The sequence below is a fragment of the Centruroides vittatus genome, unplaced genomic scaffold (genome assembly GCF_030686945.1).
Source record: "Centruroides vittatus isolate TY-2023 unplaced genomic scaffold, ASM3068694v2 contig_18, whole genome shotgun sequence".
NCBI classification, from domain to species: Eukaryota; Metazoa; Arthropoda; class Arachnida; order Scorpiones; family Buthidae; genus Centruroides; species Centruroides vittatus.
Genome location: NW_027121101.1, coordinates 8,016,785 through 8,032,887, shown reverse-complemented (window position 1 = coordinate 8,032,887; position 16,103 = coordinate 8,016,785). Strand labels below are relative to the sequence as shown.

The 16,103-nt window shown below is 31.6% G+C and overlaps 1 protein-coding gene across 2 annotated transcripts in view; it reads left to right on the top strand.

Moving 5' to 3' along the window:
• The window catches only part of LOC136969652 (uncharacterized), a 77,030-nt gene that overhangs the window by 19,676 nt on the left and 41,251 nt on the right, over positions 1-16,103 (top strand). For both annotated transcript variants that reach the window (XM_067263935.1, XM_067263936.1), the window contains exon 3: positions 12,593-12,848. In XM_067263935.1, the coding sequence (XP_067120036.1) occupies positions 12,593-12,848 (256 nt within the window). The remainder of the gene's footprint in view (positions 1-12,592; positions 12,849-16,103) is intronic.

Sequence of the window (16,103 nt, the reverse complement as noted above, 5' to 3'; positions counted from 1 at the left end):
TCATTTGTTAGACAAATTAGAAAATTTATTTCTATTACAGCTTCTGATAATGCAATATACTCTGCAAATGTAGAAGACTTTGTTACACTATTCTGCTTTTTGGATTTCCAAATGATCACATTTCCAAACAATCTAATTATAAATCATGTGGTAGATTTCCTGTCTAAAATATCTCCTGCTTGGTCAGAATCCACAAAATAATCTAAGATATCAGTATTATTATTCTTATAATATTTTAATTTAAGGTCTTTTGTTAAATACAAGTACTTCAGGACTCGCAAAGCATATTTGAAGTGTCTCTCATCGTAACAATTTTGAAATCGGCTCAGATAATTTACACTGAAAGATATATCTGGTCTAGTACCAGAGTTAATGTACAGAAGTGCACCTGTCAAATTTCTATACTTTACATCCTCATTTACATTAGACTTTTCCAGTTTTAAATTTATTTCCATAGGTGTCTTATACAATTTTGAATTTTCAATATTATAACGTTTAGCTAAAGACTCAATATAAGATTTTTGACTTAAGGTTAAAATATTATCTTGTTCATAGTTATATTCAATATCAATACCAATGTAGTTTTTTACTCTACCTAAATCCTTCATTCTAAATTTATTAGATAACTTGTTTTTGATATCAACAAATAATAAAATGTAAATTGTCAAATCATTCTCCTTTTTAACATACAGACAATAATCATATTTACTTCTGTAAAAATCAAGAGTAGTCAGAAAGTCATTAAAACATTCATACCATGCACAAGGACACAAGGACTTTCCCTTAATTCATATAATGACTTTCTTCAATTTATAAACTCTATCAGTACCATCTTCATAACCAATTGGCTGTTTTACGTAAACTTCAGACAAAACTTTACCATTTAGAAATGCCGTTTCTACATCCATTTGATGGATATTTAAAGAATTTTGACAGCAGTAAGACAGTAACAACTTTAAAGTCGGCATTTTAGCAACAGGAGAATAAATGTCATCAATACAATCAGTTTGTTGAAAACCTCTAACCACTAACCTGGCTTTATATTCACTTTCACTCTTCTTTCTGTATATCCATTTCACATCAATTACCCTTTTGTCCTTGGGAGGCTTGCTTACAAGTGTCCATGTATTGTTTATCACAAGACTGTCCATCTCAGAATTCATTGCTGCTTTCCATTTCTTTGAATCATCACATGTCATCACCTCCTGAAAATTTTCTGGAATAGTAGCATCACAGTAATTTACAGTTATACTGTAATAATCAAATTCATCATCAAAGCAGAGTGGATGTTTAATTTGTCTTCCTGATTTTTTTCTTTTCGTTTTTTCTTCTTCATCTTTTATGTCATCATTACTATTTTCTTCATGTGTATTGTCTTTTTCTAAGTTTTTTGTCATATCCTTTTCTTTCTGGTTTGTCCTAGTAGAATCTTCTCCTTCCTTTTCCTTTGCTTGGTCTGAATCCTTTTGTCTTTCTTCCTTATCTTCATCTCTTTCTCATTTTCAAATCCACACAAGTTTACATTTTCTTCTATTATGTCACAATGTCTAGCCATTATAACTCTGCTATTCATCAATACTCTATATCCAGTATCTGTATATCCAATCAAAATACCAACCTCTGCTTTCTTGTCCCATTTTGATTTTTGTTTTTCTTCTGGAATTCTTACAAATACTTTACTTCCATATAATTTTAAATTCTTTACTGATGGCTTCCTTTTGAAAAAAATTTCATATGGTGTTTTTCTCTCAATGGTATTAGTTAAGGTTCTGTTTTTAAGATATGCAGCTGTTTTAATTACTTCTGGCCAAAATCTTTCAATTTTTGCTTCTGATAAAAGACATCTCCCCATATCCATTAATGATTCATTGTATCTTTCTGCAGTTCCATTTAGCTCATGCACATATGCTGGACAAGGTTTTATTATTATTCCCTTTTCCTTTGCAAACTTAAAAATTCTTGCATTCATATACTCTTTCCCATTGTCATATCACAGTTCCTTTATAATCCTTCCAGCCAAGTTTTGAACTTCATTAACATACTGTACTAAGCATTCATATACCTCATCTTTTGTCTGGATACAATAAACTTTTAACTAGTTTGCTATAGTCATTTATAAAGTTTAAGAAATATTTTTCTCCAAGATTTCCTGTAGTTTGATGTGGTCCATTTAAATCTGTATGTACAATCTCTAATATGTCTTCTGCTCTTCTCCTGTTATTATGAAATGGTAAGTTATGCATTTTATTTTCAATACATGTAGCACACTTTAAATATTCTGGTTCAATCTTGCTGGGTAGTCTGTCTAGTGATTCATTTTTACACATTATTTTCAAGTTGTTAAAATTGATATGTCCTAGTGTTCTATGTAGTTTTTCTTTAATAGTCATATTGCTTTTACTCATGTTTGCTTGTGATTTTTTTTCATTGATATAACTTTTCATTTTATATAGTTTATCCTCTTTGATTGCAACAGTTATCAGCTTTTATATGGGTTGTATATTTTTGAGAATTATCCTCTTGAAACAATTGAATGTTTAACTGTGACCCTCGAATAACTCAACAAGTTTGCTTTCATATCTTTTACAAAAAAAACGTTTTCCAATGTAACCTCAGACTTTTGTCCATAAACTGGGAAACAAGTTTTAATATTACCAACTTTTGTAGCTTCTAATATTCTTCCATCACCAACTTTTACTTTTATAGGTTTCTTCAATGTCTCACAGGTTTCAAAATACTCAGTGTTAACGATATGGTGTGTGCATCCACTATCAAGTGACCATTCTATTTCATCTTTCTTTGACTTTTCGTTTTTACTTGTTGTGTAAGTATTATTTGCAATGGTAGTCTGAAAACTATTTCCTTGATATTTATGTATGCTTCGATGATAATTTCCTTGTCCTCTCTGAAAGTTTCTGGCATTAAACGATCCATGTCCTCGATAAACAGAAAAACCACAACCTCAACTATGATTTTCAATTTCAAAGTGGCAATTTCTTTTTAAATGGCCATGTTTCCCACAGCTGAAACATTTCAACTTATTCTGAAATGATCAGCTCGAAATACATTTGATCTATCATTTGACTCTTCATTAGAATTTTCCTCTGCACTTTTTAACTTTATTTTGCTTTTCAAATAGTCAACAGTTCTCTTCTTTTCTGGTAAAACATCTATTAAATCACCAATATGACTATACTTCTGTGGTAGCGATTTTAACATGTAATTTAATTTTTCTTGTTCTGATATCATTGCACCTGCCTGCTTTAATTCGTTCACAGTCTTTTCAAATGCGTTGAAGAATAAGCATACATCTGAATAATTTTTCAATTTTATACTTTCAAGGTTATGTCGGTGCACAATTTGCAGAGCTGTTGACTTTTTCAGATACATCTCATCAAACTTTTGGATAATTTCGTAAGCCGTATCAAGTTCACTTATGTATTCTAGCTGTTTGTTAGTTATTCCGCTATAGATATAATTAGTTGCCTGGATATCTCGTTCGTCCCATTTGTCATCATCGGTCTTAATTTTATCCCTCATTACTACATCTTTACACTTTTTGAATTGTAGAAACTTAAACATACGTAATTTCCAGTTACTATAGTCTGCTCCGTCAAATATCGGTATATTAATGTTACTGTTCTTCACTGCCATTACCATATGTGCTTTTTCCTTTTTTCTTCTTTCTTAAACTAATTTAACCCTTTTCACTTCTTGTTTTTTCAACCACTCTCTGCTACCATGTTAAGACAAAAAATAAAGCATTACCTTTCTCATTTCTTTTTATTCTTTTTAAACTTAACTTTAATAATTTACAGAACTTATTTTGAACGTTGTAACCAGACTAAACTCTTATGACGAACAATTTATCTACAGTGTTGCCAGATATAAATGTACAATAATTAAAAATATAAATGTACAATAATTCAACAGTTTTAAATCCAAATTTGTTTTGGTCCGTATGACCATTTTTGTACAGGATTCTGTTGATCTGTTTAATAATAAGTCTGTCAAGGACTTTTCCCATAGTAGGCTAATTGGCCTGTAATCACTAGGACTAGATGGATTATCATGTTTTGGGATTAACTTTATATTTGCTGTCTTCCATTTAGCCAGGAAGTAACTGTGCTTTAGACATTCATTGTATAAGTAAACAAATATGATTGGGATCTCCTCGAAAGCATTTTTTAACATTTCCACTGTTATACTATCTAGACCTGGTGCTTTATTTCTTAGAGAAGAGATGGCATGTTTTATCTCTTTGAATGTGAATAATCTGCAATTATCATAGTATTCGTTAGTGTTTACTTTTGTACCTGACTGGCTATCTAAGTTACAATTATCCAAATTGGTATCAGTAGGAAAATGATAATCAAGGATCCTATTAAATATTATGTTCAGTATCGTAGTCTCCACTATCTTCTGTTCTTTCATTCCAATCAACAATGTCTGGTAGCTTAAGTTTCTTTCTATTTCTAAAGATGAGTTGATATGGAATTTTCCATAGACCTTTGGAATTTGTCTTGTTGCAAAATTCTCTCCAAGCTTTTATTCTGGTAGCATTTATACTCTTTTTATACTCCTTAAGTAATTTTTTGTAGTTATCATGAATTCTTTGCTTGGTTTCCTCGTCTAATGTCCTTAGATACTGCTTTCTTGTTTTGTTAATTATTTTCTTTTGTTTGTCTAGCTCATTAGTCCCCCAATGAGTTTTTCTTTTGTTCACAGTAATTATCTTACTGGCTTGGTTGTCTGCATTTTGGATGTCTTTAGTCACATGTTCAACAAAGATATCAATGTCTTGTTTCGTCAACAAAGATAATCAATGTCTTGTTTGTGGAAAGTCATGTTTTATCCAGTTTTCATTAAATAAGTAACGAAAGAGGTCCCAATTTGTATGTTTTATGTTCACCTGGGCATTCTTGTTGAGGATATTTATATGTTTTATTTGTGTCAAGATAAACCTATGGTCACTTGCCGAGGTACATAATAACGTCTTGCAATTCTCTACTATTTGCACCAGTTCTGTTGACACCAGACAAACATGTCCAGCTTCTAGTGTGTGGTGTGAAAAAAGTTGGATGGTCAGTCATATTAACCGAGACTAAACCAAACTCTTCCATCAAATTAGTTACCAGCCGACCTGTTATCCTCCTGTATATTAAACCAAACTGCCAATTTAGCATTTAAATCGCCAGCAACAGTCACATTTTCACTATCCACTTTTCTTAGTACCTTCTCAAGTTCACTAACACCTTTCTCATCATACATATTTGACGATATGTAGGCGTTTATTACATATATAGGGAGATTGTGATGTATTATAGCTGTTGTAATTATATTGGAAGAAAGATGTGGAATCAGTGCTCTATCTATCTGATTATTGTTCACCACTATACAGCTTTTTGGAGTACTGCCATTGTTTTTATAAAGGATTTGCCAATTTCCAAGCCTCACTATTGAGTTTTTTACTGTATATGGCTCTTGAATTAAAATCAAATCAGCTTTAAGTTCATTAGCTTTATACATCATTAAAGAGCTTGAAGCTTTCCCTCTTTGTCCATTAATATGTAAAATATTAAGGCCTACATCAGAATTGTTGTGATAGTCTTTATCTTGCCTATTATGATTTGTGTTAGTCGGAGTGTTATTTTAGAGTTTGATTACAATCCATAGTCAGTTTTGTCAATCATTTGAATCTTCAACTTTGCTAATATCAGACATTTGCTGCTGAGTGCGCTGTGATTTGTTGACCTTTTTCTATCTGGCGGTAGGTTTCTATTAGCTTTTTTGCAATTTAAGCAAAATGGCATCATGTTCAGTAATTGACAATCCTTATATTGGTGGCCCTTAGAACAATGACTGCATTTTTGTTCTTCTCTGCAGTCATGCGCAAGGTGGTTGAATCCACAACATTGATAACATCGCATGATCAGTATAAAATCATCAACACGTATATTAGTCCACAACATGGAGATATGCTGATGAGCTATTAAGATATTACGGATTTTCAGTGTAACTGATAAAACATGTCAACAATTTTCTTTTGCTTTTCCTCTCCTTAATATTGTACTGATTCTGCATGCATCTCTGACACTGTTGCTGTCTATTTCCTTCCATATGTTGTTCTGTTTTATCATTACTTCTATAAGTTTTTCATCTGTGATGCTGTTAGGGATATTTAAGAGGAGGATAACTCTTGGTCTTTTCCCTTCAGATATTTTACATTCGACTCTGTTTTATTTCTGGAAGGTCCTTGATTGCTTCTTTAAGTTTTTTCCCATCTTCCATACTTCCTACCCTAATACATAAACCATTTGCTTTAATTGTTTTGACATTTTTCACTTTTATTTTTAGTTTGCACGGTTCTATTTTATTGAGTATCTCATTTGTTACCTCTTTCATATTGATGTTCAAGCCTTCTTCGTTGCTTGGATATACTAGGACTGCCTGATTTCCCCCATTTCCTCATTGTTAACCTTTGTATTCCATGAAATAGAAATTGTCTTTGTAGTTCTACTTTCCCCAGATCTGGTGCTAACCACCTCTGAGTATAAATGGGGCTTGTACTTTTTGTTATGACTTATTTGGTTTTTGGTTATTCTAAGTTCTCTAATAATCCCATATGCTTGATTTAAGCATCCAAATATTCGTGCAACACTTTCTCTAATTTCTACTCTCTTCTTTTTGCAAACGGAATTATTATCTAGTTCAGGACATATTTTCATTACACAACTTAATAAATGTCTGGCTTCTCTCAATATTGATTCTTCTACATTCTCTTTTGCCTTTCTGTTGTCTAGTTTAGGTGAATTTTGTGGCGTTGGGGGCAAAGACTGTGGCTCCTCATTTAATAGCAGTTTGTCAATTGGCTCCAGTCTATTTGATGGATGTTGAATATGATCCATTGCCAAAAGAAAAGCAACTCTATGTCTATATACATAGGGAAAGGTAATAGAAACAGAACTAGAAATGACAATAATCTTCCAGCGTTCGTAACTGTCGTAACTGTCTTGCTAGAACAAAAATGTTCTCGCCTTCGTAATGTATTTTTGCCCTTTTCTGCTTTCACCGTCTTGCCTCACTTCTTCCCTTACTCGACTTTCTCCCTCGTTCTCCTCGTCTCTCCTGCAACTCCTCGTAAATTTATTATCTTAATGGTTTAGGAATGTTACTCATCTAAACCCCACATACATGTGGGATTTAGATGAGTAACATTGACTTAATTACCTGACAATTAACTTGAAAGAGTAAAAATATTACATTCAAATTCGATAAAGTAACGAAAATTATTAAAAAGCATCATTAAAATAACCAAATTCCATTATACTATGAATTAAATTAAATCCTTAACCATCAAAATTAAAGTTGCAGTTGCAATGATTAATATAGAATAGCCATTACATCTGTTGAAAAATTCGTTAAAGAACGTCAGAAAACCAATAAAGTCCGTTATAACTGACAAAAATTTAAAATTTTCCAAATAATCTCTATAGTAAAATTTTAAACCCTTATAATTTGATTAATATTAAATGTATTGCTACCCCCTTTTAGGACCTTATTGACAAAGCTAACTTCTATCTAACCCCCTGGTACCCCCTGCCCCCCACTAGACCCGATTGAATTTTATGAAATCAAAAATTAACTAACTATTCCCCAATTAGCATACAGTAACAAAATATATGTCAATCAAACCAGGATCCAGAGTAGATTATAATGGTATCCTGAAAAATGTAATGTGATTAATACTTCCGGCACAATCACAATAATTCCACAGAACAGAATTTATCACATCCTCCCTACTGGAGACTATTACTGGACTTTGTTTAGGTACTACATTTTAAGTTCACTCGACAGATCAGAGGACGATGCTTTGTGAAATAAGAGTGAAAAAGAGGAGAATTGTAACGAAGCTTCAGAGGGCAAGTTTGAGTAGACAAAAGGTGATAGCGTCAAGAAAACATGGTTGTTTGCCTTAATATGTGCATTTGATGATAATTTATTTGTGATTAAACAAAATAAAATTAGAACTGTATTAATAAATCTAATTTTCTTTATTTTAAAAGTCACACCTCATCCTATATGCGAGATCGTCTTATACACGAGTAAATACGGTATTTTACGCATAATGTTTATTCAAAGAAAATTATACAATATACATTGTTAAGGAGTGTGAATTGTCTTCATCTTTTCTTCTAGCACAGAATGAACCAACCTGGAATGCAAATTCGATTTGCAGAAAACAAAAAAAGAAATCACAGATAATAGCATGATGGAGCATGCGCACAATCCAGGACTTCCCCTCTCCTTGTCACTTGTTATGCGAAACTTTGCTTGTTAAGAGGGTCATTTTTAAAAAATTTGATTTGCTTGTTATGCAAAACACTCATTATGCGAGGTGCTCGTTTTAAGTGAGGTCCACTATATTTCTGAGTGTTATGAGTTCAATCATGTATGCAAGTGAATGTTAGTTTTTAATTTGGAATTTATTTCATTTTGGAGTATTTGGGAGTTTCAGTCCTTAAACAATAAAATGTCCCTAAAAAGAAAAAAGTAATAACTAAAAATAATGTCCAAAACATAAAATATCAGACTTTGACTCCTTATATGGAATTTAGAGGAGGGGAAAAAAAAAAAACAGTTGCGTATGCCTAACAGAATATAGGCGAGAAAAACGAACAAGAACAAAGCAATCACCATCGATTGCTTTGATCTTGGGTCATCTTTCTGTGTTGGCAAGTATAAGGCCAATTTCACACTGACCAACTGGACAGACTCCAAGTCGTGTTGCCATGACAGCAACAGTCAGCCAGCCAGTTAGTAGTACCTGTTGAACAGATTTAAAAAGTTAAATATTTGTAGTCTGGTCAGAACAGTTGGTGAGCTACAGCCAATGAGAGCTTCAAAACTACAACCAATCAGACTTTGGATATATGAAAACTATCAAATCAATCAAATATAACTTTACATTGTATATATTTCTAATTTTTAGAAATTTTTCCTTATACCTTGTTTCTTCCAGAACTGCTTAAATTTTATATGGGAATACTTATGACTTTAATATAAAAATACGTTATTGACATAAATGAGAAAAGATGGCAAAATTTAGACTTTTTGGAAGAATTTATAAACAAAGTAACATCATACCTGCAAATTTTAATCAGGTAGATTACAAAGGTATTTAAAAAAAACTAGAAAAAATGATTGGCTGGCATTTTGATTGGTCATAACGAATCTGCCACTGACATGAGTGAATGGTTTTGCTATCAGTCGGTTTGATTATATGATCAGTCATGTTGGCCCAGTCGGTTCCATTGATCATAGTGTGAAATCAGCCTAAGGATCATCTCTCTGTGCAAGAATTGCATCTACTTGGATTGCCTCTCCTGTAGCCACCAGGTACAAGCAGGGTCCTGGAAAGGCACTAGCAAAGGGAGTAAGTACCCAGGGCAGCAAAATGATGGGGTGCCAAAATTCCAAAATTGTTACATGGACAAACTAATAAATTCATAGAAAACTATCACACAAGTATGGAAATTAAATTATGAAATATAATATGCATTATATTAATAAAAAGTAATTTTATAATTTTTAAATTTGTAATAGACTAATGAAAGGCTTATCCAAAAGGTGCCATATTTAAGTTTACCCCTGTGCCACATGCTCTAGCCACATATATATATATATATATATATATATATATATAAGGATATATAAGGATAGCTTCTTTTATGGAGGCAAGTGCAAAGCTTGCAAGTACAAGGATTGCCTCTTTTGTGCGTAACAAGTGCTAGGATCTTTTCTTTCTTTCCAACTTTACCTCATATCTGTTGTAATACGACAGTCACGTGATGTCTTACTTTTATTTATGAACTCCTAAATCCTGATTTTTCATTTTTATGTCCTTTTTAATGGAAATTACAATATCATCTTTAGTCCTGACATTTTTTACAATTCCATTATACAGTAAAATACAGGATGGGGCATAAGTAATGCCCTTTTTAATTTCTATTAGTTTCTACTGCAAATGTTTACTTTCAACAGGATGGGGCACCACCCCATTATGGGTTAAGAGTTTGGGAATGGTTAAATCAAAATTTTGAGGAGAGATGGATAGGACAATGAGAACCTATTGAGTGGCCATCACGATCACCAGACCTAACACCATTGGACTTTTTTTTGTGGGATGTATTGAAGGATCAGGTTTACAGCCTCAAACCAAAAACAATTCCTGAATTAAAACAAGTAATTGCAGAGAAATTTTCTGTAGTTACCATGGAAATGTGTCAAAAAGTTTGTAGAAGTGTTGATAGTAGAGTTCAGCATTGTATTGAATATAAAGGAAAATATATTTTGAGCATGTCATTAATATTAAATTGTATGTTTTGTTCTTGTATTTATGTAATTTTTGTTCAATAAAATCTAAAATTTTTTAAATTTCAAAAGGGCGTTACTTATGCCCCACCCTGTATATCTGCTTACCTTTTCCTTTCTAGTTCCTTTCTTAGTTTCTGATAGCACTGCCAAGTCTATCTCATACCATTCCAATTTCTTCTACATGAAATGGCTTTTTGTTAGGTTCTTGTATGTTCCAGCAACCAAAATGCATAATCCTATTTTTATTGTCTTGTAATTGAACAGAAAAAATAGAGAAGGCATCTCTTTAGCTTATTAGCAGTTTGCCATTTTTACACTATAAAGCCTAAGGCCATTATTTCTTCCAGTGACAAATTATGGTTTGTTTTACTTACTCCACACTTTTATTACTGTCCATTTTGCATATACAGCTCTAGCCAGAATCCTCTAAAGATTTCTCATCAGATTAAGATCAGGAGATAGAGTTGGCTGATCACTAATAGGAATCTCACTAGCTAAAATGCATTCATATGTAGAGTTTGTTGTATAAATGAGAGCATTGCCCTGTTGAAAGAACCATTAATTCCTAGCCATACGAGGGTTTTTTTCAAACATCCATCGACCCAGAATAAAAAAACAAGAATGAAGAACAAAACCACTTTATTTGTAGAAGGTAGTTACAGTCTTCAGCTATCTTTTCGCATAATTGCCTTGTCAATTCAGGCAGACATCATACCATGACACCAGCTTTTGTATACCTATGTCAAAGAACGTTGCCGCCAGGCCATTCAGCCAACCTTTAACACTGTCAGTCAGCGGTATATAGTGTGGACCTTGAAATTTGAGGAAACTCCTCACTGAGCTCAGAAATCGTAAACTGACACCTTTCTCACACCAATTGATACACTTTGTCCACCAAATCATTGGTCATCACACACTTCCTCCCTTGACTGCCCCATTATGAACATTGTCACGTCTTTGTTTGAATTTCCCGCACCATTCGTGCACACACCCATAGCTCACGAGGTTCTCACCATACACATTACACATCTTTTGATGAATTTCATCTCCATTCAGTCCTTCAGCTTGTAGAAATCGAATTACTGCTTGTACTCCACAGTTGACGGGAGACTTGATTGATGGCATCATGTTTACGAGTTTACTGCATAGTAGCAAATGTCTAAAATAGCTTGGCACAACATTAAGTGGTGAAGGAATATACTACTCACTAGGTATGCACCTGTCTCACATGCTTCCAATTTTTTTTTTTTTTTTTTTGTGTGTTAGTGGAGGTTGAAAAAAAAACTTTTATACATTTTGCAAAAGGCAGGAGATTGTTCACAAACACATATTGATAATCATTTGCTTTTATATATCCTTGTAAGAAAGTGGAGTCTTTCCTTGTTTCCGTGTATCCTATTTGTAGAAGTTTGAAATGTCTAAAATTGGTTCAGATAGCATGTAGTCATTTCCAACATAGATACCAGTGTTGACAAAAAGTTTTCACTTGCTGTCTCTCACTCAATTCTTCTTGCTTTGTGTGCTTTGTTAAAAAATAAAAAAAAAATGCTACAAAAAAATTTTTTGATTAGATCACTTTTTTTAGTATCAGGAAATATTAGGATTCAGCAGAACTCTACTTAATGAGTTGCATTTTTATGACAGAAAATAATTTTATTGTTGATATTAAAATTACTTTTTGTTTAATTTTGTTCAAAATGTTTTAACCTTTTAAACATGATTTTGTCACAAGTTTCACTTGTTTTAATATATTAATTTTGTAATACATCAATTATTTTTAGAATTTTGTCATGAGTCAATGGTTTTAATATTTGTTCAAACTGTTAATGTTCTTTTGTTTTAATTTATGATTGGAATTTAAAATCAGCATATAATCCATCCCATTACATAACCTGCATCTCCTTTCAAATTATCTTTCAAAAATATATAACTTGTGGGTTATCTGCACAAAATTATGGGTTTTTTTTCCTCCAGTTAAGTTTGAAGTATATTATGAAATTTACTGAAGCATTTCTAGAAATGTCTCTAATATAAATATCAAATTTTATCAATATTTTGAATTTTCAAGAATTGTGTAAAAATTTTTATTATAGAAATTAAATGTGAAGAATGAAATGAATATTGTCATCTTTTCTGAAATTTTATCATTTATATTTATCTTTAAAATATTTCAGTTCCTATTAAAGTACATTTAATAATTTTATTTATGTTCTAGGCGCAACTGAGAAAAACTCATCACTCTGAATATTTAACTCTAGATCAGATTCGTGTATTATCTGATAAAATGCTTCTTGAAATGTTTTCTGAATTGATTTCTGATGAGATTCGAAGAAATTATTCTTACAAATGCTTTTTAATGCCTGAAAAATGTACTGAAAGTTTTTCAAGTTTTGGAAATGAAAATAAAGCTCGTCTTCAAATGAAAGGTCATCTTCTTACACACATAGCTGAACTTCTTGCTGAAGCTAATGGTAATTATTTTTAATATTTTAAATGAAAAAAATATGCATAATTTTAATTGTTAATTAAATGCATTTTTATTGCTGGCACAATGAAGATTGATAAAAATCTTCATCTTCAGTTTTTTTTTTTATTAATGAAAATATACTATTTTGAAATATATACCATATTCACTTGCATATAAGACGATGTTTTTATTCATTTTTCGCTGCTTCAAAAACCTGTATATGCAAGTGAAGGATTCTTAGCATTTTTTGCAATAGTTTTTGTGAACTGTGTATTTGCATTTTTTACTGGATTTTCACCTCCATGTTTAAAAACAAAAGTATTTTATCTGGGTCGTTTGAATCATTCTTGTGTCAGGAGTAAAGATGAATAGCAATAGGAAAAGCAAAGCTTTTGAATTGAATTCCAGATTGAAATTCCAAAATCACACGGGAGCTCGATATAAGTTTTAATCCATTCCCACGTGAAAACAGATGATTATTCAAAAATCAGAATTCAGAGAAACTCATAAGTGTAATCAACAGAGTGGATTCGACTGTTAAGAATTGGCAAAAAAGGTTTCCAATTGTCCAGCTTTACATGAATAAATTATGTTCTCAATTTTACAAGATTTTTCCTTAACACCTTCTTTCCTCATTTTTTTAAAATTTTATAATTAATTATGTTTAATTACATTAAAAATAATAAAAATGAAAAAAAACGAAAGAAATGTGTTAATTTTGAAGAAAAAGTTTCAAAGTACAATTTCCTTTTTCTCGCCTTAGCGCGAAACTTGACACCTATGAGTCATTGTTTACACAGCTGGATGACCTTGAGAACAGCTGGTGTCCTGTTTCGCGGGACATTCTCATGAAACTCTGGGGAGGAGAAGGGTAAAAAGTAGGGTGAATACTAGATGGCGGGATATTTCAATTTTTTTTTTTAATTACGATTTTAATTGAAATTTCCGACCCCCCCCAGACTTAATTATAAAAAAATCTATTAATTAAAAAACTATTGGATGTTGTTTTTTACATCAGAAAATAGCTTTAAATAACTTTACCGAAGTAAAATCGGCGCGCTAGAACTTTAGAAGGATGAATAAAGTTCCATAAAAAAATCCCATAAAAAAACAATTAAGCGTTAATCGCGCGCATCATTAAGGGTTAATTAAAATCGCAATAAAATTTTTTCGCGCGGGTAAAAATTTTTCAAAAAATTTGGGGACTGAAAAAACATCCGAAAAATAAAAAAAAATTCCCCCCCCTCCCGAGGGTCTAAAAACCTGTTTTCTGTGTAACGCTATGTAAACCGGTCGAACTCAGTTCGATTGCGGACAGAAAGGGATCAGTAATTTTTGTGGGACAGTATGTGCATTTATGTACATTTGTTGTTTTATTTGTGACTAAATGAAGTAAAATTAGAATTGTATTAATAAATCTAATTTTCTTCATTTTGATCTTTAAAGTCACACCTCGTCCTATATGCAAGATCGTCTTATACATGAGTAAATATGGTAAATGAATTGTTGATTAATTTTATTATTGAATTTTAATTTTTGTTATAACTAAGCTATGCAATTATTATTAAATAATGAAATCAGCTTTGATTTTTTTTTTTTTTTAATCTTTTATTGATTTTGTTTCTTAAAAATTACACACACTAATACAGAATTTAAAAAGTAATATGTCCAAATTGTTAATTGTTTTAAACATGATGTGAAATTGTTTGAAACAAATTTTAGTTTTATTTTAAATTATACATATGTAATAAAATTAGCCATTGTATTATTGATTAATTTTCCAAATTATATAATTTAGAGATTCAGGTGTTATTGCTTGCATCTATCCTGAGTAGATACTTTTAAATGTGATTTATCTAAATAATAATTTTAACAGACATAGTTAAGACTGAATTTTTTTTCAAAATTAGTTGACTCAAGTTGTAAATATGCACAAATATTAAATTATATAATTCAGTTTTAGAAAATTAATTTTATTAATAAAAGATTATTAGCAATTATAAGTGTGTATCTTAAAAATCTACACAAATTTCAATAGCATTTTCTGGTAATTTCAAGTAATTGCACATTGCACAAGACAACATACATTCTTTCTAGAATGTTCTTGATTCCATTTATTGAAAAAGTTTATATAAATAACATTCCATTTTAAAAATGGAAGGATTAAATGAATTTGAAGAAATATAATTGGCAAATTTTATACTGAAAATTGCAAAAATGGGAAATCTTATACTCGTAAACATTTCTCTGCAATGGAAATTTCAGCGTATACAGTATATAGCATCATTTCTAGAATAGAGCAGGGAAACCTACAGAAAGAAGAATGGGAAGTGGTCAAAAGAAGAGAAAAATGACTGAAAGGAAGAGGAACTAATTGGAAGAAGCCTTTGGAAAAGTTGAAATGCTTGATGTCTCAAAGGCATCAAATAATCTCAATGTGATTATGGACAGCAAATCCTATTTCACTTTTGAAGGAAGATCTGGTAACAATCTGTTTTACCAAAGAAGTGCTAGATGTGGATCCTGAAGTCAAATTCAAGTGACATTCCAATTTTTTATGAAGCTTCAAGTTTGATTAGCAGTCAATTCAAAGATATGTTCATAGAATAATTATTATTTCCTTATTGTCCTTATTCCAATTCTTATTATATTTGTCAACTTGGACTTAAATTATTAACAGGACTGTTAATAATTTAAGTCCAAGTTGGCAAATATAAGATGTTCATATAAGTTTCCCCATCACCAAAGTGTATGACAATGAATGCATTTGGAACAGGCTAGTGCCCTTCCTAAAGGAATACTACCCTGACCAAGCAAAAAAAAGGACTAAAGCAAGGTGTTTACCTGTGTGAAAAAGTCATATTTATATTTTTATTTACTAAAAATAAAAAATTGTTTATGAATTCATTTAAAATGGAACATTTGAAAGTGCACCTACGCCATATCATGTTGTGGGAGTTTAAACTCATCAATAACTCTACAGAAACAGCAAAAAGATTTGCAATGTCTATGGCAGTGGAATTTCAGATAGAACAGTTTAATGGTTCACAAAATTCCATTCTGGTGATTTGTCCTTAAAAGATGAAGAAAGATCAGGCTGCTCCTCGGACTTCAATGATGACATTTTAAAGGTCCTGATTGAGCAGAATCTACAGGAAACAACAAGGGAATTAGCAGAGAAGCTGCACACATCCCAATCAACCATCAATTGTCACCTCCAAAAACTAGGAAAAGTGAGCAAGCTGGGAGTTTGGGTTCT